Source organism: Sarcophilus harrisii, chromosome 1 (assembly GCF_902635505.1).
Source record: "Sarcophilus harrisii chromosome 1, mSarHar1.11, whole genome shotgun sequence".
NCBI classification, from domain to species: domain Eukaryota; kingdom Metazoa; phylum Chordata; class Mammalia; order Dasyuromorphia; family Dasyuridae; genus Sarcophilus; species Sarcophilus harrisii.
In genome coordinates, this window is record NC_045426.1 from 212,160,998 (window position 1) to 212,184,588 (window position 23,591).

Sequence of the window (23,591 nt, forward strand, 5' to 3'; positions counted from 1 at the left end):
TGTATATTTATATGTATGTGTGTATGTATCATCTTGTGTATATCTATCTTTTCCTTGTGTAATATGTAAGTAAAAGTAGAAATTGATTCATAGTAGGCATTAATAGTTTTTTCCTAATTGATTTGAGTTTATTCTGATGTTATCTAAAAGAGGGAAAGATAGAAAATATTAGAAAAATTACTGCCATTTATTAATACCAGAAAATAAATATTCATGAAAAGATAATGTTCATCAATTTCTAGGAGGTTTTACATAAATTAAAAAATATGCAAACATAATACACAGGCATTCATAAACATTATTTTATACGAGATCACATATTTATGGCCATAGAACTGCCTGAAAGTTATAAGGAGTACAAGATCTCTTTCAACAAAATATTGTTCATGATTACCATATGATTAAATTTCTTTTGAAAGGATAATAGCTTTGTTTTTAAATTCTTGTTTTCTCTCTGTCTCTCCCTCCCTTTTCCCCCTCTCTTTTTTCCTCCCTCTCTCCTTCTCTTCCTCTCTTTTTTTCTCTCCCTCTCTGTCTCCCTCCTTCTCTCCCTCTCCCTTCCTTGGTAATTTTGCTACAGATGTAAAATTATGTCTTTTTTTGAACCACATACCAAGATGACGAGACATGAATTGAAAGTTAGTCATCAAATTGCATTTCCTCCCCTCAATTTAGGACTTGATTTTCAGCCTAGAAGGTTTTACATTTATTCTTATTTTCTTTATTAAAATATTCATCTGCTTTCTTGACTCTTCAGAGTTTCTAGTAACATCCATTTACCCTTGATCTTTAAAAATTGGGGCAATGATAGGTAGTACTATAAGTACTATAAGTAAGAGAGTTTGACTCAGAATCAAGAAGACATGGGTTAATCCAACCTTCAACTCATATTAGCTTCCTTGACAGCCTCTTGCCCCATATTGTCACTTAACTTGGCTACCAGCTCAGCCAGCTATATAAGAAAATAAAAAAAAATTTCATTTTGTATTGGTACAAGGAGTTCTCCAAAATATGAGTTTACACCATTGAAACCAGTAATATGTGATGAATATAAATGGACATTATTTAATATTCATATACTATGAAATTATAGATTCTCAATTAACCTATCAATTACCTATCCGATTTATAATTTTATAATTTATAATTACCTATCCGATTTATAATTTAATCAGTTACCTATCAATTAACCTCAATTACCTATCCGAACTACTTGGAATTTTCTTGAGTCTAAATTAGCAAGATACCTCTTTTAAATCATGTGATCAATGTTCAAGATATGTCTAATGGCTTTATATTTATTATATTTACTTAAAACAGTGCAGTGCAAAACTTTCTGATAATTCATGAATGATATTATCATTGTTTTCTTTTGTATTACTATAGTTACTGCATAGTCTTTAATTTTTTTAAAAATTGTAGTAGACTGCCTTATAGAAACTAAGGTTCCCCAGAAATCAGTTTAACAATGATCATAGCAATCTTTTTTATAATGCTTTAAAGTTTGTAAAGCATTTAAAAAAATATCTCATTTGAACCTCACAATAATCTTCAAAGTTAAATGCTGTAACTATCCCTATTTTACAGTTGAAGAAACTGGGTTATTTAGAGATTAAGTGATTTGCCCATGGTTACAAAGTTAATAAAGATCTGAATTTTCTCACTCTAGGTCCAGTGCTTTATCCATTGTCATCTATCTCCCTCCCTCTTTTTCTCCATTTTTCTGCCCTGTGCATACATACACACCACACACACACTCTTTAACAGGTAAGATAGTATAAATATATTATTAAAAGACTAAATGTAAAAGTCAAGTTCAGAATGTCCTGAAAGGAGTTTTGCATAAGATTACCCTTAAGGAAACAATGTCACAACAACATTATTACCACATTAAAGCCAAATCCCTTCCTCATTGTAACATTTGAGAACTTTCCTGGAGAGCAGTCCACTTCAGTTCTGGCATCAGCTTTGAATCTTTGACTTTTAGTTGGACTTTTAAGTGGCTGAGAGATAATCATCACTTTATAGAACAGTTCACTTGGCACCTGGATATTCTGTTATCAGTAGAATTTGTGTTTACAATCAAGGTTAATTGCACCACTTGCAGCTCCTGGCATACAGAGGAAAATGGAATAGAAAAGAAAAAAGATTGGGTTTTGTTTTTGTTTTTTGTTTTTTTTGTTTTTGATCTTTTTTTTTAATTTCTCAGTACTTTTCCCATTTGTTCTTTCACCCATCCATCCTTACAAACCCCGGAAGATTTCTCTCTCTCTCCCTAATCATTTTAGAGGAAGCATAACAGGAAGCCTGTCAATATGTCAACAAGCATCTATTAAATGTCATACTGTGGTAAGCGCTGGGAGTACAAAGAACGTTTAAAAATAAATCCCAATCAAGGAATTTAAAGTCTAATGGAAGTGACATGTGACTAAAACTCAGAGAGACTCTAGGAAGGCCTGTACACATCTCGGAGTCATCTGCACAAAAATGATAATTGACTTCATGGTTGCTTATGAGATTAGTCAACAGCCATTTAATTAACATCTTCTATGTGTCATCTAGTAAGACAATCCCTACTCTTACAGTGTAACTGAAAAGATAGTATGGAGACAGACTCATACAAACAAGCTATAAACATAAGTAGGAAGTTATTCATCCTGGGGAGTCACTTGGATCAAAAGGGATTGGGAAAAGCTCCCTATAAAAGATGGGATTTTTGTTGGGACTTAAAGATAAGTGAGATAGGATAGAGGGAAAATAGAACTGGGTCCAGGACAGAGTTTGGGGGTAACCCAAAGAAGGCTGAGAAAGAGCAGTATCAATATAGTCTAAAGAAGAAAAAGTATCCAAGGGGATACAACAATAATCTTGTATGGCATGAACAGGATATGAATGAACAAATGAAGTCTTTCTGACTGTAATCACCACTTCCTTTTCTAGAATTTCACCAGCCATTATTTTAATGATTCATTCTAGAATTTTCCCAAGAATTGAACTTGTATTCATTGGTGTGAATTTCAAATTCTTTTCCCTTTTATGGCAGTTGGGACATTTGTGTGCTCTTGTCCAGCTTGTGGATACATCTGTTGTTTCTCCTCCCCTCCCACCCCCCATGATCTTTTACATTTTATTGATAGTAATCAGCATTATCACCTACCAGGAGGTGACACGAGTTAATTCTTATAGAAAGCTAATTTTTAAAATAGGAAGAGAATAATTTCATTCCAGGCATAGGAAACAACTTGTACCAAAAAAAGGGAATAGCTAGGAGATTATATTCAAATGTAATAATATTTGAATAGCAGGAACCAGGTTGGTTTGAGGGAGTGTCTAGTGAATTATGGGACAAAATATCTAGTTAAGTCTAATTGTGGAGATACAGGCAGACTTTGTCACTTTATAAATTATTTACATGTATTTACATGTAGCCACATATACATACAATCATGTACACCCCCCTTAGGGATGCATGCATATATATATAAGATATTGTCATCAAGAGGAATCAGGAAAAAACATCTTAGGTTGAATTTTAAGTGATACTTTAAAGAAGCCTGGGAACAGATGAATGGACAGAGTTTTTCAAATATGGGAACTAAATAGCCAGTGAAAATGCCTGGAGTCTTTAGATGAGTTTCTTTTGGGAGCAACAGCAAGTTTCTTTTATCAATGTCTTTTTTAAATTTTTTTCCTTTCTTAAACGTCTAGTTCCTGGGGTGACTAGTTGGTGTAGTGGATAGAACACCTGAAGTCAGGAGGACCTGAGTTCAAATGTGGCCTCAGACACTGAACACTTCCCAGCTATGTAATCCTGAGCAATTTACTTAGCCCCATTTGCCTCAGCAAAAAAAAATAAAAATCTACTTCCCTTCCCTTCCCTTTCCTTTTATACTCATCTTTCCTTTTTAAGAATAATTATCTTTAACCAGATTTTGTAAGTAGCTCCTTCTCTGTCTCATCTCTATATTTTTTCTCTATAACCCTTCTTTCTTTTTGAGCAGACAAGAGTCCAGAAATGGCCTTGCTTTAAAATTATACATATTACTAAGCATGCTCAGTAACTAATTTAAAGTTCATTATTTTGGCTGCATTAAGTATCTCAGTATTGTTAAAATTTCTTTGTTCTTTCAATTTAATTTACTTTCCTTTATGTGACTTAAAACTAGTGTATTCTCTATACTTTTCTTTTTTCTCTACTTCTCATTATTTCATAAAGGTATCTCCAAATAGCCTTATAATTTTCATACATATTGATCTTTATCGTATTATAAAATTCGATTATCTTAATCTATCATGATTTATTTAACTGTTCCCCTGGTGGTGTATGTTTTAGTAGCTTACACTTTAAAAAGTTAAATATAATGCTATTATGAAAGTCTTTAAACAGATTTTTTTTTGGAGGGGCAATAAATTTTATAGATGTTTGTTTCTTTCTCTGCCTCAACCTAGAACACCAACCTTTATATTTAAAGGATGGAAGGAAAAAAAAGTTAGGCAATAATAAACTAACATAGTGAAATACCCATGGTTCCCTTAATTCTAAAGAAATGAAGAAGGAGATTTGTAAGTTCATGTCTTCTCTGGGACCAGTCTTGATCATGATAATTGAATGGAATTTAGTTTTTAAAAATTGATATTGTTATTTGTAATTCTTTTTGTTATTGTTGTCTTTCTCTCCATTTACCTTTTTTTTTTTACTCATTGTGCATTGATGTCCTTTAAGAAAGTTTTTATTGATAATTTCAATTTTACAACTATTTATAAATTTGCCCCACTCAATGGAAGTTCTTTTTAACAAACTAAAACAAGTAAAACTGACTTTATAGTCAAATCAACTGCAAGTGCTTATATCATTCCACATTTGTAGAGCTTCTCTATGTATTTTTTTCCCTTTTTAAAATAGGATTGCAGGTGGGAGTAAAAGATTTCCACAAATTAAAAGAATAAAAATAAAAGGATAGTCAGAGAAGCTCTACATTTCTTTTAACAAATATGCCTAGTAAAAGCAAATTCCCTCATTGATTGTATGCAAATACGTATATATACAGATGCATCATAAAAATATATCCACACATGTAATCAGTACATGTATGTATTATATCTGTATATGTATTTATGAACTGTCTTTCCTACTTGTTTCACTTTTTAATTTTAGCTTAAGCAGCATTACATTTATCAGTAACTCCCTTTTCCCCTCTTCATTTTCCATTGGTACCATTGTATAGTCTTTGAGAAATATTTGAGTACCCAGAAATATATTTAATGCTGAGATATCCTGAATAAATAACCATGTCATCCAGCAGAGAGCTTCAAATCAATTCATGTATCCTTTCTTCTTAATTAACACAACATTTATCTTCCCTGACTCCCCTTTTACTAAGTATTTCCTCCTTCAGACCTTTTCATGAATTATTTCCTCAAATTTAGGTTACCTTGCAAAACTATCTTCCTTTGGACAAAAAAATCTTCTCAGTTTTATTACCAGGATCTCCTCAATTAGCTAATTTCTTTTGCTAAGTTTCTTTCTTTTTTATGATAGACACTAAAGGAAATTTTGAGAGGTAGATAATGTATTTGTGTTTTCTATACCATTATTGAATATTATTATTAGGATTGGAATGAAAGGAGGCGAGGCATGTTAAATCACCAAAAAAAAAAAAAAATGCCAAAAATAGATTTGCTTTATATATTTTTCTTTTTAATAGGAAAACAAAGAAATTAATCATCCAAGAGAAAAAAACATTTTCCCCTTTTATTTTTAAATTTTATTTTTTAGAAGCAGTTATAGAATTGACTAGTACTGTTTTGATTTTCCCCTTCCTTCCAAACTGATACATTTGGATATTTTTGCTTTTTCCAAAATCTTATATAAAAGTCTACAAAATTAAACCATATTTAATGGTAACATGGTGGGTTTCCTCAGTTCTCAGACTTCCAAATTCTAGCAATGGTCACCTGTAGTGCTAATTCATCCCAAAGATAGAATGAAGGACACCCACTATTCTAAGAGACTCTTATGTGGTGTAAATTAACTCATGAGGGGGTGTAGTTCAAATCTCTTGAGCTGGAAAGAATATTTGGTAGAACATGTTTCAAAGGAAAATAGTGGTGTTTATATATATATACAGTTCAGTTATTTCCCTTCTTAGAGGGTCTTGTATAATGAATAAAATAAAACCAAAAATTAGCATTGGACAACTTATCTAATAGTAGATAAATTGTTCATTATGGGAGTAAATTTTGGAATGGAATGCTTTATGATTTAATTTGTTGTTCATTCTTATTTTTTATCCCAATATATCTTTTCAAAATGGTTGAAAAGTTCTTATTGGTGATTTGATCTATAGTCTTTTCAAAGGATTAAATAAGCTATATTTCACAATTTGACTTTGTTCTTGTTAGAGAAACTTGCATTAAAAGTCATGTTTTACCTGAAAAATTGTAATGCTTCATTTAGATGAGAAAATGTTTAGGTGTGTGTTTTTTTTTTTTAAATAGATAATTTCCCAAATTATTAATAGACATTTTGCATTTAAAATGGGATCTCAATAGTAGTTCAAATTTGCAAAAAAAAATAGTTTATAATCCATTAAAACATAACTACGTTAATTTATTTGGAAGATTAAAAACAGTCAATGACTGAACTATATATATATATATCCCTTGATATGTTTTTCATAATAGAAATAAATTCCATTCAAAATGGAAATTATGAATTATACTAGAGCCATGGTACTGAAAGAACTATATCTTTCTTCATATCTTTGGCATCCACAGAATAATTTATTTAAATGCCACTGGAATTAAACACACAAAGGATTTCACAGAAATAAAGTAATCTTGACTTGGAGAATTTCTGTGAATGAACTAGATATTCTGAATATAATGGACCTTTGTGTTTAGAGATAGTGTTAATACTTGTTTTATATTATGACTTTTTGAGCATGGACAAGTAGTTTAACACATTCTTTTCACTAGCAATGACAATATTAATTTGATTGCTGTCTCAGTACTAAAAAGAACAGCATGCAGCATGACTAGTGAGAAGACTAACAGAGAAGGAGATGGAGTGTTTCAAGGGCTACCTAGATAGAGCAAGCTATGGTAGGCACTTGGCAAATTCATTGGAGGGGTCCCAAAGTACCAACTTGGGAGGTGAAAGAATTGTCTTCTATATTTAGTTCATGGTATGTCCTAGCGTGATAGGTTGTGAGCATATCCTCTTGTTTTAATCTGTTTATATGGTGACATAGTTGACTTTTTAAAAAATTAATTTTTCAACTAATGAAAATCTGCCTGTTGAGTCAACATTATGTCTCCTCTAGTCCTCCAAATAGAACAAAAGGCCAATCCAAATTCTTGGAGTTTCAGCACACACAGACAGACACATGATAAAGGAAAGCATATCTAAAAATATACATCTCAAAGTGTGCTCCTAAAATCATGTCTCAGAAAGACTGCCATGTTTTTGCCTTTGATTATTCTGGAATCCAACTTCTTCATCAGAGTTTTTTAAAAAAAAGGTGTTTGTCTCTAAAATATTTTTACATAATTATTTTCCCACTTTACTTTGTATTAGTTGTCCTAGGTTTCTCTAAAAACATCCTAAGGATGTTCTTCTTAATTTTGCATTTTCCCTTCTTTGCAATATTTATTTCTAGCTTTATGATTTTTTAAATAACTTTGGTCAGAAGCATTACCTATAATTCCTTCCTTTGTACTCCACAAATACAAGTTATGATTATTATTGCATTTGAAGGGTCTTAATAGCAATAATAAAAAATAAATGCATTTTGTTGAGCTCTTGTCATGAAGACATTATGGTAGGTTATGGTTGGGGTCCTGTTATTTTTTTCATCTTTGTATTCTCAGGGTCTTTTCCCCAAAGGTCTTTTTATCTTGAGAAATTTTTTGGAGTCTGAAAAAAATTAATAGTTTTAGAGATGAGAGAAATACCTATAAAAAGATGATTGAGAATAAAAAAATGTTAACTAGCATTTAGAGAGAGACCATTTTGGGTTTAGTGGACAATTATTAAGGTACCTCATTATTAATTCATTATACTTTTAGTTTGACTTTTAAGAGACAGCATCTCATGAAAGAATACTAGATTTCAGCTTCAACTGGAGAATTTCCCCTCTTGGTGGTCATTGTCAAAATCACTCATTTTCTTTGAGTTTCAGTTTCTTTATTTATAAAATGAAGTTAATATTTCTGCTACTTATTTTTCCAGATTTGCTAAGAGAAAAATTCTTTAGTCCCTAACCACATATGCGTTAAAGATATTGTTATTTCAGCAGCTAAGAAATAATGGTATTTTAATGGGACATTACTAGTTTGGTTAGAATAAAGTGGCCAGGAGGAGAAGTGAGAGAACTAAGACTGGAAAGGTTTATGTGGGACCAGTTTCCTGAATATCTCAACTACTTGGCTTGTTTTATTTCTGTACAAATTTTTCTATGATGTTCCAAAAATTGCCTGTGAATTGGATTTGAGTAAAGGAAGGCTGTGCAAACTCATCCCTCTCATTCTCTGCTCCAGAATTATTGAAATCTAGTGGAGACAAAGGTCAAGCCACTGGCAATGCATCTTCTCCCTTTAGAATATGAAGTTTTGGAGGACAGGGATTGTCTTTATTCTTGCTTAGAGCTCACTAGTGCTTATCATCTTGTCTAACACATAATTGCTTGTTAAATTGAAGAGTTGCAGCATGATGACAGTTGTTGGTTGAATAATATGCTGCACATATCTTTGTAACCTATGATTTTATTCTGACCTACTTCTTTGGGACTTTGTAATAAGAATAAAAAGGCAAATCTGTTGCAACATTTAAAGCAATAAATCATTTTTTAAAATGGTTATTCCTTCCATATCATGGGGGTCAGGGGCGTGGTACCCCCGCATTAGGAATTTTTGATCCTCCCTTTTTACCAGAAATGTCTGAATTATATTAAAAAATAAAAATGTTGATTTACACAACACTACACATATCTTTTATACCTTTCTGAGCTTTTAAACTTTTTCTCATATGGCTTCCCCAGCACACTCCCAAATTCCCATTTAGTTTCCTAAATTGGATTAATATATTGAAACCCTGATGGGGAAATAATGCTGTATAAGGGATAATTGTAAAGTCATTAGATAATTACCTAAAAGGATAAGATTGACTAGGGAAGTAAGAGGCAGGTGGGTTAGAACTGAGGAAAGATACTTGATAGCTCAGGATATTATTTATTTTTCTTTTAAGAGAAAAGTTCTGTTTATTTTTTTAATTCATGTATTTCTTTTTTTCCCCTCTCATATTACAGTGTGCAAAGATCCACCTTACAAAGTAGAAGAATCTGGGTATGCTGGTTTCATTTTGCCAATTGAGGTTTATTTTAAGAACAAGGTATGTAACATTCTCTTACTTATTAAGTCAATATATGGAAAGCATTTTTAAAATTCTGTTGAATGATTTATTGTGTAATAATGATGCAATTGTTTTGATGTGCCAAATTTGAATTACCCAGAATATTTTAAATCAAATTTATCTTTGTTTCCCCCTGGGAATAATGTATGGTATTACACTTAATCAAAAAGTAAGTTACTAGGAGAGATTTTTAATTTATTTTTGTTCCCTCAGATTTTTAATCTTCTTAACGAGGATTCTTCCAAAGAATCATTTTTTAAAAGGGAACATTATTGTATGTATGTATGTAATAAGGAAAGTAGAAGTTAGATTTCTATCCTTGAATTTTTTTAAGCATTTTTCCAACTCATCATAATACCTGCACCATTTAATTTTTGTCTGAGAATGAGCCATATCTGGTGTTTGGTGTTTAGCTGGAAGGAGTTTATATATACACTTTTCTTTCTTTCTTTTTGAGTTTCTTTTTAAAAATTTTTAATTATTATTTTTATTAAACATTTTTATTTTCAAAACATATACACGGATAATTTTTCAACATTGATCCTTGTATAGCCTTGTGTTTTAAATTTTCCCCTCCTTCCCTGCATACCTTTCCCTAGATGTCAAGTAGTCCAATCTATGTTATACTTGTTAAAATATATGTTAAATCCAATAAATGTAAATGTAGTTGTGCAATTATCATGCTGCACAAAAAAGATTAGTATATATACTTTTCTAAGAATTATTCTAAATTTTCTACAATCTCATAGGCTATATTAGAAAAAAATTTCTTATTTGCCTACAAAATTGCTCTACTTCGGCCTTGTCATCAGGAAATATGTCTTCACAGTAGTGGATTTTCTTTTATTCCAAACTAGGGTGAAGAAAAAATTCTTTAGATCACACCCCACCCTACCCCACCATTTTGAAAAGCATATATTATAATTGTTACAGGGATAATTCCTGATGTTTTAATATCACTTTTAGCACTTAAGATAGAATGCATTCCATAAGTTGTCATGTCAATAATAGTTTGTAGACACTTTTGCATAACAAATTAAAATTTGTTCATTTATTCATCAATTCTTTTTGATTGTGTGAAGACCTCTGCTTCCTCCATTTTCCAATCCATCTTACATAACACTGATATTTTGATCTTCAAATCAAGTTAATTTTCCTCTTATGTAGATTGGATCATAACATTTGTTTGCTGAAAAAATTTCTCATTGCTTAATGAATAAAAGTCCAATCTCCTTACCTTGGATTACAGAGGTATCCAGAGTATACCTGTGTATCTTCCTAATCTTATCCATTGCTATTCCCCTTCACATTACCTGTATTTCAGCCAAATTGCTTGACTCATTTTCTGAGAATGTCATATGCTTTTTGTAACACTTCCCCTGCCTTTTTTTTTTTTTTTTGCTAATATCAATCACTATACCTTATTATTTATTTCCTTTTTATTCTTTGAGTTTAACAAAATGCCCTGATCTTAATAGATACTTTATATTTTCTGAATTAGATCTAATAACAATAACAACAGTGGCTAAAAATATCTACTTTGTGCCAAGCACTGTGCTAAACAGTTTGCAAATGTTATCTAATTTGATGCTTATGATCCTGGGAGGTCAGTGCTATTATTATTTACATTTTTCAGAAGAACAAACTCAGGGAAACAGAAATAACTTGCAGGGTTATGAAAATGTTTGAACCTGAATTTGAACTCATCTTTTTCAATCCAGAACCCCCACTCTGTACACTCCTGAGGTATTTAGCTGTCCTAATCAAGATCATTGTTAATTACCTTCTCCTCTTAGTCTTTCACAGTTCTTCCATCCAGAAGTGATTTTTGCTTTCTTCATCTGAAGAAAGGTTTTCACTTTTTTTAAAGCTCTTACATTTGTATCACTTCCTTTTTGTATTGTAACTTTTTGCTTACATTTCTTGTTTCCTTTAATAGATGTTAAATTCTAGAAGATTGCATAGTGGGTCTAACAAATAGCCAATTGTAGTTGTTTAATTATCTTCCAAACTTTCAATTAATCTATCAATTAATTATCTACCAGGGTTTATACCCCACCTGTTGTTCTTGTGCCAATTGTAGTTGTTTAATTATCTTCCAAACTTTCAATTAATCTATCAATTAATTATCTACCAGGGTTTATACCCCACCTGTTGTTCTTGTACCTGAATGGCTATGTTCAAAGAAAGTCAAGAAAGGAGGATTAAATACCAATTGATTCATTTATTTGTCCATAGCAACTCAAAACCATCTCTTAAAAAGGATGGAGCTGTGTCCTGTATTTATGTAAGGGAAGATCTATGTATTAATTGATAAGTGAATAAATAATTCTAGTGCTTTTTTCCAAGATATTTTGATGTTAACATTATTATCATTAATATGCTGAACCTGCGATGCTTTGAATTTTCATTTGGGACATTTTATTTATATGATTCTCAGTGTAATGAGATGACCCAGGATTCTTTGACTTCTTGGAGTACAAAACCCAAACTCTTGTTTCCTAGTTTGCTTGATAAAGATCAGATCATAGAATTTGTCTAATGTCCAGTGTCTAAGTCTAGAAGGATGGTTACTTGATGATGGTTTGCTTTTCTTTTTCTGTTTGTTCCAGCATCTTAGGCAGAATGTCTACAGTTGCTAGAGATTACATCTTACATTGTAGAGGTGTTCAAATAATAGTGGACAAGGATTTTAGAAGTCATCTTCTACAAAAATCTATAGCATCCTCAGCAAGTACACCAATCTTTGCTTCTCAGTGAGATATTCACTCCCTGCCAGAGAAGGCAGATCATTATACTTAATGATATATCTAGTGGGGGGATGAGAGTCTATCTATAAAAAATTGGACACAGGGACAATAAACAAGGCTTAGCTACTGATTCAGTGTGTGGAAAGAGAAAGGAGAATAAAGAGCTTAGGTATTCAGGAATATTGTTGTGATGGTATTATATGCAGAAATACATTAGAAAAAGTAGGTTTTGTGGTAAAGGTCACTTTTGTGACAGATCAAGTTATTGGAACAGTTTTATATTTTACTTCTGTAAAATAAGGAGGTTTGAATTTAATTATTTTCAGTTATGTATGATTTTCTTGTGACCCATTTCTTGGCAAAACTGCTGGAATACTTAGCTATTTCCTTCTCCAACTTATTTTACAGAGGAGGAAAATAAGGCAAACAAGGTTAAGTGACTTTCTTAGGATCCCACATCTATCACTCTAGCCACTGAGCGACTTGGAGGCTTCAAGAAAATAATTCCTTTTTCCTATGTTCCATGTGGGATTAGAAGCAAGTAATTTCCAAATTTCCACCCAGTTGCAAATGTTATGATCATGTACAGAAAACTTCATAGCCATTACATCAATTTTATATTTTCAATTCTGCTACTTGCCACTTAGACTAATGTGTATGGCTGTTTTTCAGGCATTGAAGTATTAATAGGCAACAACTTAATATGAGTTGAAGGGCAAAAAGACAATCTTCCTTTTTTTTTTTTTCAAATTAGCAAACATTTCTTTCCTTACTACTGACAATGGGGTGAGAAAAAGAAGAAAAATAAAACTCTTGCCAAAAAAAATATTCTTAGTTAGGCAAAATAACCATATTGGCCCTATCTATATCTATAAATCTGTATTTAATTCTCCATGCTTAATCTTTCACTTGTCAGGAATTGGGTAGCAATAGTGGTAGAATATTTCAGTTCTATTCAGTTCTATTTACTTTTAAGTCATTTAAAGTTGTTCTTACATCTTTATTATAGTAGTTGTGCTACTATAGCATTCTGCATCAGTTCAAAACCAATCTTTTAATGTCTCTTTGAAACCACATTTTTCCTTTTTTTCCTTCCTCCCTCTCTCTTTCACTTCCTTCTTCCATTCTTCCCTCCCTCCTTCCTTTACTGCCACCTTTCCTTTCACCTTTCCTCAACTCTCCCTCCATTCCTCCACCTTTCTCTCCGGTTTCACCTCTTTCCTTTCTTTCTTTCTTCCTTCTTCCTTACTTTTTTTCCTCCTTCCCAATGAGGGTTAAGTGACATGGCTGTCCCTGAATTTGAACTCAGGTCCTACTGACTTAAAGGTTAGTACTCTATCCTCTACACCTCCTAACTTCCCCAGCCTAGGATTTTATTACATGTTTTATAATATTTTTAGCCATCTTCCAGTTTATTTCTAGTCCTTGCCATCAGAGAAAGGACTTTTATGAATATTTTTGCATAATTCTTTCTTTCTTTTTTTTTTAATCTATTTGGGGTATTGGAATGGTAGTCATATCATTGGGTCAAATGGCATATGGCCAGTTTAGCAACTGTTGTGGCAAAAGTTCTAAGCTTCCTTCCTGAAAAGCTGAAACAATTCACTATCTCAGTTACTTAATATTTCTATTTTTCTATCTCATCTCCAGCATGTCTTTTTGTTGTTGTTTTATACTTTGCTGATTGGATGGGTTTAAAATTGAATCTCTGAGTTTGTTTTTCTTTCTTTTCTCTAATTATTAGTGATTTGGAGATTTTTCACAGATACCTTGAATTTCTTCTGTTGAAAATTGACTACTTATTTATCAGCTCGGCAGTGGTTCTTAGTCTTAAAAAATTGAATCATTTCTTCATATATCTTGGAAAAAAGACATTTATGAAAAAATCTTGCTGCAAAGATTTTCATAGTTAAATATCTCAACTCTAATCTTAAGTATATTGTTTTGTTTTGGTAATGAATTAGTTTGGATAAGCTTGTCATTTTCATTATATTGTTTCTGCCTACACATGAACAATGAATATTTCTTTAATTGTTTAAATCTGATTTTATTCCTATAAAAGATCTTTGAAAAAAAATAAATTTTTCCCCATTTAGTTCCTAGTTTTAGCAAGGTATACTCTAAGGTAATTTATAATCCAGAGTTATTTTAAATGGGGTAGCTCTTAATTCTTTCTTCTTGTAGGATTTTGTTTATGATATGCAGGAATGCTGATAATTTATGTGCATTATTTTATATCTTGTTACTTTGCTAAAATTATTGTTTCAACTAACTTTTTAATTGAACCTTTGCCATATTCCATGTATATGATCATATCATCTGCATTTCCTGTTCTGATTCCATTTCTTTTTCTTTTATTTCTATTACTAGGATTTCCAGTATGATACTGAATATTATAGTGACAATGGACATCTTTATTTCACACCTGATTTTTTGGGGCAGGCTTCTAGCTTAGAACCAGCACAAATAGTTTGCTAATGGTTTTAGTTTTTTGGGTTTTTTTGGGTTTTTTTGATGCTTTTTTTTTTCAATTTATGGAAAATTTTACTTATACCTATAGTTTCAAATTTTTTAAATAAGGATGGGTATTGTACTTTATCAAAAGCCTTTTCTGCATCTATTGATTTAATCAAGTGATTTCTGTTTTTATTATTGATAATATCAATTATGTTAATAGTTTTCCTTTTGGTAAACTATCCCTGCATTCCTGGTACAAATCACATTTGGTTGTAATGTATGATCTTTTAGCTATTTTTGTTTTGAATCTTTGCATCCATATTCATTCATTAAATCGGTCTAATTTGTTTTTGTTTTTACTCTTCCTGATTTAGGTATGAGTATTGTATTTCTTTCATAAAAGGAAAAAGTAGGAACTAGTCGGTATTTGAATGTTTGATAGAATTCATTTCATTTGGTCCTTTTTTTCTTACCTTTAACTTGGTGTTTAATTGGCAATTTTAAATTTGTTCTTTATAGTATTTTTCTTAATTGCATGCCTGATTCACTGATCTGCTTATTCTCTTTCTCATTGATAAAAACATTTCAAAATATAAATTTTTCTCTGATTACTTCTTTTGCTATATCCCACAGGTTTTGATATGTTGTATCATTATTGTTATTTTCCTTAATGAGATTATTGATTGTTTGTGTGATTTGTTTTTAAACCACTTGAAATCTATATTTTATTGCATTGTGATTGGAAGAGGATGCTTTCAATATTTCTGGCTTTAACTGAAAAATTTAGTGTCCTAGTTATATGGGCAATCTTTGTAAAGGTACAATGAGCCACTGAGAAAAAGGTGTATTTCTTTCTAGTCCCTTAAATTCTCTGTAGATATCTATCCTATATAGCTTATCTAAAATTCTATTTCCTTCCTCGACTTATTTTTGGTTAGATTTATCTTATCTTGTAAGTAAAGCTCCCTACTATTATAATACAATTATCATCATTTCTATTTGTATTTCATTTATTTTTTCTTTAAAAAAATTAGATGATATTGTTTTTGGTGCATATAAGTTCTTTATGAGGTCTTTAATATTTTCCTTTATATTTCCTCTTTAATGAGTTCTTTAATGTTTTCTTTATATTTCTTTTGGATATTATATCAGATTTTCCATTTAGTACTGTTTTTTTTTCCCCATCCAAATACCTTTTAGTTCATTAGGTGTCCATGTTTTTTTTCATGTCAGGCTTATATACAACTTTCCTGGTGTTATACCATTTACTTCCCCTCCCTAAATTCTAGTTTTCAATGAGTTACTTTCTTTTTTAAAATTTTGAATCTCAATCTTTCTTTTCATAATTTTCTTGAATTGCCTTTATTTTCTGCTTTATATATTCCTTCTTCTCTCTCTCTCTTTTTAGGTTTGTGACCATTTAATATTGCTCTTTGGGGTGTGAATTTTTTTTTAACATCACTTTTTTCCTTTGCAAATGAACCCAGATCTTTTATTATAACTTAGTGGTTTTCTATGGTTGGGTCCCTTCTTTGCTTTCTCATTTTTGTTGGATTTTATTTTTATCAGCTTAATATTATAATCAATTTTTTATCCTGATGCCCCAGGTTTTAGATCCTTTTTACTGTTATTTTCTGAATTCTGTCTAGGGACTTTTAAGAATTTTCTTTCTCCCCTGTGCACCAGATAGTGCCCCTATATAGCCATGCTATTTTGTTACTTCTTGTTTCAATCATGCTTCTCCTGGGCCATCTGATCTCTCCATCAGTCCTGGTCATCATTGATAGGCTTGATGTCTTGGGCTCTTCTCCCCTAAGCCTTGTTTAGGGCCCTCAGTCACACTGTATTTCTCCCTGAGATCAGGCAGTCCCTGGTATGCCCCTTGCCCATATCCTTGGCTAGGAATTACAGGACCCCTACACCCCCATCAGGAGACAAAGGAGGTTCCATCAGTCTTCCCTTACTCAGCTGTCTGATCCCATGCTCTTCCTAAATGAACACTCCTGAGACCCAGGTGCTACCCTAGAGATAATTGTTTGTTAATTCAATGTATGGAAGACACTTCACTCATTCTAAATCTCTGGCTCTGAGGTGTCAATTTTTTCTTTCTATGGTCCTTTCAAATTGTCTTAGGAGGATATATTCTCCTCCCCTTTATTTTTCCTGCTCTGTGTTCACTTTGAGGTGATGTTTTATGTGTTTATGGAGCAAACTTGGAGAGCCTGGTATTTTCTGACTCATTCTGCCATCTTTCCAGAATCTGTCTCTATATTTTTTGTACTTAATTTATTCTACCGATTGACCTTAAGAAAAAAAGTCTGCAAAGAAATGTGCAATATATGTATCTTTTATTCTTTTGGTTCTTGTAATACTCATTACTGACACATTTCTTGGCTAAAGTTTTAAGTGAAGTTGAAAATGAGATTATATCATCCAGGGGTAAAGTCTACCATTATTCTTTACAATTCTTAGCATAAGGTTGTTGATCATCACTGGAGAGGACAATGAAATTGTGTTGATTTCATTCCTAGAATGTTTATATCCCTTTACAAGATAGGTATAGAATTAGGAATTTGGTTTTAATAAAAAAAAAATTTTTTTTCAGGGCATGTTTTGTTTTAGTTATATTCTTTCCTTTAGATCTTTGACAGGAGTGAATGATGATGTTAGATACAAGGTCTTCATCTAATAGTGTAGGATGAACATGGTAATTTTTTTAAAAGCATTCTTTCAAAAACAATTATTTTCTAGTTCAAATCAAAAGAAAATAAAAATCAATTATGGATTTTTTTCTTCTGCATTATTTCCAAATTAAAAAATAAAAAACAAAAACCTCACTATATATCCCAAGTAAAAGTTTGAAGATGAAGATGATGATGATAATGATAATAGTAATCATATTAAATTTATATAGCATTTTACAGTTGGCAAAGTCCTTTACAAACACTATTTTATTTAATCCTAACAACACTGGAATGTATAAATAAGGAAACTTGAGATGAAAGTTAATTGTTCACAGTCATAAATTAGTGTCCATGGCTAGATTTGTATCCTGCTCTCCTTACTTCAAATCAGCTCTGTCTACTTCGTGCCACATGGTTTCCTTTACTACTTGTCACATAGGGAACCGGCAAGAGAAGGAAGTCAGCATTTATAAAATATTCACCAAGTACCAGACACAAATATTATCTTTACAATTCTGTGAGGTAGATGCTATATTATTCCTATTTTACAGTTGAGGAAACTCAGGTAAACAGAGGCTTGACCAAAACTCATTGAATTCGATATTCTTTTAATGCTACTTTCAGCATTTAACTAAGATGATTCTTATTCAGAAGACTTCATGGCAACAGGCTCCCGAATCCTTCCAACTTGGTAGGGTGTGGCAGTCCACTGACTTTGAGAACCGAAAGGTCATCTTCATTTCATTATAGTTCCTTGAAATACAGCATTGGTGCAAAAATAAATTTATTATCTCTCAAAGATAGAAATTTAATCCATTATGTATTCTGTGTTAGATTTCAAATAATGTATGCTTATGAGGAATAATTTTATTCCTTCCGATTAGTTACAATTTGTTTAGTACACAGTCCTGTAGAATCTGGAATCATTTCACCTTTGGTTAGTTCTGTATACTTAATTATATACACTTAATTATATACAGCTTTGTCTTTAAAGTTTTCTTAACCCAAATAGTCATGTTTACTAACTACATTTCACGTTTTACAACTTTTTTTCATATTTTTTTCTCAATCGTTAACCACAGTTTTTGAGTTCTAAATTTCATCTCTTCCTCTCTCTCTTTTCTCTTTTCTCCCTCCCTCCTTAAGAAAGCACACTATTTCATGTAGACTTTACATGTGTAGATTTACTGATTTTATTCTAAGATGGTAGATGAAACTCCTAGAATTAATAGTTTTTCATCTGAATTTTCAGAATTGACTTCCTTTTGATCTTTTAATTAATCCATATTTTCTTTGTTGTTAGATAGTAAAAGACTATCTTTTGATTTTTATTTAAAATAACAATCCTCATATCCTGAGACCTTAGGACATAGTCTTACTTAATATTTACACATACACTCAGGCAGAGAGCAGCTACAGTTAAATAGGTACCTGAATTCTTTTGATTTTTTTTTTTATTTCTACATTTTTTAATATCAACATTATCTTTTCTCATTCATTTTAGTAGACACTATAATACATTTTGTGGGATTCTCAAAGTCTTCAGTTTTAATCTTTTATCTGATGAGACTTGTATAGCTATTCAGTGGTCAATCAATACACGTTTTAAAAATACCTAATATGTGCCAGGTTTTATAGTAAAATCTGGAGATACAAAGAAAGATAGTCCCTGTCCTCAAAGAACTCATAACCTATTGGAGGAGACAATATTCAAACAATTGTAGAAAGATATAATCAATCCGGGAAAAACATTGGATTTAATTCATATTTGGAAAGGTTTCCTATAGTGGTGAGATTTTAGTTCAATTTTTAGGGTGATATAAAACAGTGAGCATTTTTTTGAATTAGGGCCAGTTAATGAAAATGCTCAAATCACAAGAAGGAGTATATAATTCATAGATTAGCAGGAAGGCCAATGATAATTTATAAAAGAATATGGGATGGTGTGGTTTAAGGTACAAGAATATTTGAAATGCAATTATTAGTTATCCATATCTTCTCAATTCTTGATTTAGTTAATGTTTAAAGTATTCTTTAATTCCATTCTCACACTTTTGGAAATCTTACTAGTTACAGTACTACTTCAATTTCATCTGTAGGCTTAAAATCCTACTAATTAGTGTAATTGAAAAATGGAATTTCTTATACTCTCTTCAGTTATCCTGCAAGTACACTTAAAACAATTCCAGCTACTCAGTTTTACATAAATGTTAAAGGGGAAGGTGTTGTCTAAACATAGTTTTCTGACTCTAAAATGTTATTAGTTTCATGTTTATATTCTTATTTTGGACTTTTAAGGGAGCTCTTTTCTCAGGGATCATGTAACATTCAAGTATGAGGTCTGTTTACATAATATTGGTTCCTCAGAATTGATAACAGATGATGTTCTAGTTGGGTGAGCCTTTCACATTGTGTGGTAGTTATGAGTGTTATTGTCTGCAAATAAACTTAGTCACTGCTTGTACCTTTATTTGTTTTATAGGGAACATTAGAAAACAGAAAACACTTACTTTTCTCTAAGACAATATTTTCACTATTTAGCATATAACATGACCAGAAACTGTAGAGAACAAAATAATTTTTTAAAAAAACATTGTAAACTTGGTCAGTGTCTTGTATCCCCTGATTATTAGTGAATGAGTGGTTTGTTCTCCTTGTTCATATGTAAGCCTATTAGATGAAAAAAATTTATTTTGGCTATAATATTATATGCCTATCTTGATATATAAAATGTGTTGTGCTAAATTTAATTTACAAATTATTTCTCAAATTAAAGAGTTAGACTAGATGATATCTGAGGTTTTTTATTTTATCTTTGAATCTGATATGATGCTTACTTCAATTCTAAGAATCTCGAAATTTCCCTAAATTTTGTTTCTTTAGGTTATTTTTGGAAGGACTTACTTAGGCTTGCCTAGTTACTTTATCTAATGAGGGTGCTGGAAGTGTAACTATGTCCCCTACACATTATCCCCTATATACATATGTAGATTTTTCTTCACAACCTTTGCCTGGTATTACATCTTGGGAAACAGAGAGACAGACAGACAGACACAAGATGATATGATATATCTACATTAAGGAAATGTCACTTTTGAGAGTGTTTAAAATTGCCCCCACCCCCAAAAAAAGACTTTTTTTAAGTCTTATCATAATCTATCACTACCAGGAGGATGGGCCACTTTTTTATTCTTCAGATTGCATGTTGTTCCTATAATAAATAAATCAGAAGCACTACATGCTAGAATATCAAATTATTGTGTCTTGTCAGTACTGATGTAGGATAGGGCCCTTGTCCAGGGTACTGATCTTTTTGTTTTTTAATCATTTTAACTGTGCCTTTCATTAACCTGTAACCAGAGTCATTTTTATCCTTACAAGGAATTTTCTAAACACTTCTGTTAATCTCTTACTGATGACTTGAGAAGACTTGATCCTCATTTCTGTTTGATAGCTGGTAGAGTGCTTTTCCATAAAAGTAAGAAGGGAGTATCAAAATTTTGTTTCTGTGAAAATTTAAATGTGCTTCATTGGATTTTCTATTTCTATATCATAAGTTTAAAAAGCAATATGTAGGAGAAGATTCAACTGAAATATTCAGTACTATGTTTAACATTTTGTTTAATATGAATAATGCCTTTTATAAAAATAATGAAGTTATGTCAATTTACTTTTGAATCCATGGTGGTTTTTTTAGGCATAGGTACTGTAGACTCAAACAACAGAAATGTAAGGAATTTTTAAAATTCCACCAAGTAAGTCATATGAAAATATATCTGTGAACAGGACTTGTTGAGATTAGGGATTCCTTCATCTCTACTGTAGGTTATTTTGCCCTTGCTACTATTTTTACTTTTGTCTATATTCAGGAAAAAGTCCTGCTGAATTTTATAATAGCACATGCAGTACTAATGTACAGAGAATTTCTGTTTTTGCTATGCTGTTGATTCCTTTAATTAAATCGCTTATGCCAAGTAAAATAATTCATAGAAACATTCTTTTTTGGAATACCTACTTTGACAGATTGAATGCTAGATGTTTGAGTCTCTTTTCCTCATGTAGATCACCATTTCCTCTATTAGACTTTCTATTTCTGGCTATTTTTCAACCCTCAGGAAGAACCTAAGAAAGTCCGCTTTGATTATGACTTATTCCTGCACCTTGAAGGCCATCCACCTGTAAATCACCTCCGTTGTGAAAAGCTAACTTTCAACAACCCCACAGAGGACTTCAGAAGAAAGCTGCTGAAGGCAGGAGGGGTGAGTGCTGCTACTCGTGTCAAAAGCCATCCCATTATAGAATGTACTGATTTGTTAGTGAATTATAAAATTCAATAAAATTTACTCCTCTCCTGAAAGCAGTTGATACTTATCTGAAATATTTTGCTCAGATCTTGTCGCATTGTCTCTGAAGCAGAAGGTAAGCAAAGAAATTCTGAACCAACTACCTGATGTAAACATTTTGTTAATGGAACGTCAGTCTCTCTGTAAGGTTAGATCCCTTCACATTTATTGTACCAAAGGCAAATTCCCAAACATGTACACAAAAAAGCCTTAGCATAGTTGCATTATAAGATTTCTGTGTGAGGGTGAAAACTCATTTTGAGTTAATGCCAAGAAGAGTTATTGTCTAAAGGCTAAGTTGCTTTCCAAAATTTTCTTGATTATATAGTTGGAAAAAGTTTTATTTTATGTTGAATTTTTTTATTGAGATGTATAAAGATGTATATCTTTATTTGTTTGAAGTCACTTGCCAGGAAATGGAATTTCTCTTTGAGATTGTGACAGAGTTAAGATAAATAATTTAATAAATCAGTTCTATTCTAATGTATAGACCCTTCCTTTGTAATCCAGTGATGGGGGAGGGTAAGATTAAAGAAGGGTATAATATAAACATAATCCTAATATCCCTTTATATATACAAATGGTTTATCCTAGCCAAGTTGATTCATGCCTTTTCTCTGAACCCCCTGCTTTCTACCATTTATGTGGTAGCTCAGACTCCATTTTTTTTTGGAAACTGTTCTCTAGAACTAATTCTGCAAAACATTCTTTTAGGTTTATTGTTTAAATTTAAGCAAAGAATGTGACTTTTGTAGGGGATGGAGATCCAGGGTAGTCCAAACAAAATTGTACTTTCTACTCTGACTCTGCTAGCAGCACATAGTACTTTTAATTGAGATAACTCAAATATGTCTTCCTCCATGTTTGTATTTGTCTTTTTTTTTTTTTTAAAGTTGTGTCAGATTCTTTGTGAATTCATTTGGGGTTTTCTTATAAAATATATGGGAATGTCTTGCCATTTTCTTCTGTTACAAGTGAGGGAACTGGGCAAGTAATTTACTTGCCCAGGATTGCACAGTTACCAAATGTCTGATTTTAAATGTGAATCAAATCTTCTTGACTCCCAACCTGGCAGTTTGTTTATTCACTGGTCCACCTAGCTGCTTAGTCTTCCTCTGCCATCCTCTACTTTAAATGCTCATGTTTCTCAAGACTTCCCAGCAAAGAGCCATTTTAGCTGAAGACAGATGACCTAACTTGGGATGCATATTTCAGTTCTCAGTGCAATTCCTAAATCTCTTAGGCACAGCAACACATGACAATTTAGAGTCCCCCCTTTTTTTACTGGTCGGTGGAGTTTTATCTGCTAAACTCTATTGTTTTGAAAGCCTGAATCCTTCAACTAGTATTAGTCAATAACCTTATAATTCTTCTTTATTGCATTATTTTGTTAAGTGTTTGGGTCTAATATTGTAGTTTCAGTTTGTAGCTTTTTGTTGATAGGTAGTCTCAAGAAATTCATCATTTCTGCAACATATAACTTTAAATCATTGTCCTTATATGAAGAGAAATAATCGTTTTGTTTATATCATCGAATATATTTGTGTGTGTGTATGTGTGTATTATATTATGTATATACTTGTATCTGAAAAAGTAAAGTTAATTAATACTTCACTGACAAGAGTTTCTGGAAAAATTTTAGAATTTAATACCTTATGTAAATGCATATATTTGAATATGATTTAGTTAGTGATGAAGAAAATATTATATTCTGTTATGAGATAGTCTTTAGAGCAATTTTTCTTTTTTTTTTTTTCCCTGTGGATCCTTAATTTGGGCAGTGAAATTTTAGGGTTTTTTTTCTTTATATATTTGTATTCATTACCTTAATTTCAGTGAGGTTATTTAACTAATAATATTCTGTACTTAACTCATAGTATTACAAAATTCATATATATATGTTTATGTTTGTATATATGAATTTTATAATACTGTGAGTATATAA

The 23,591-nt window shown here is 31.5% G+C and overlaps 1 protein-coding gene across 5 annotated transcripts in view; it reads left to right on the forward strand.

Annotated features, from left to right (window-relative positions):
• Nucleotides 1-23,591, forward strand: part of MLLT3 (MLLT3 super elongation complex subunit) — a 264,426-nt gene that overhangs the window by 131,241 nt on the left and 109,594 nt on the right. For 4 of the 5 annotated variants that reach the window (XM_031969103.1, XM_012542700.3, XM_031969095.1 and 1 more), the window contains 2 exons: nucleotides 9,309-9,391; nucleotides 21,419-21,562. In XM_031969103.1, the coding sequence (XP_031824963.1) occupies nucleotides 9,309-9,391; nucleotides 21,419-21,562 (227 nt within the window). The remainder of the gene's footprint in view (nucleotides 1-9,308; nucleotides 9,392-21,418; nucleotides 21,563-23,591) is intronic. The other variant, XM_031969108.1, reaches the window with a different exon arrangement.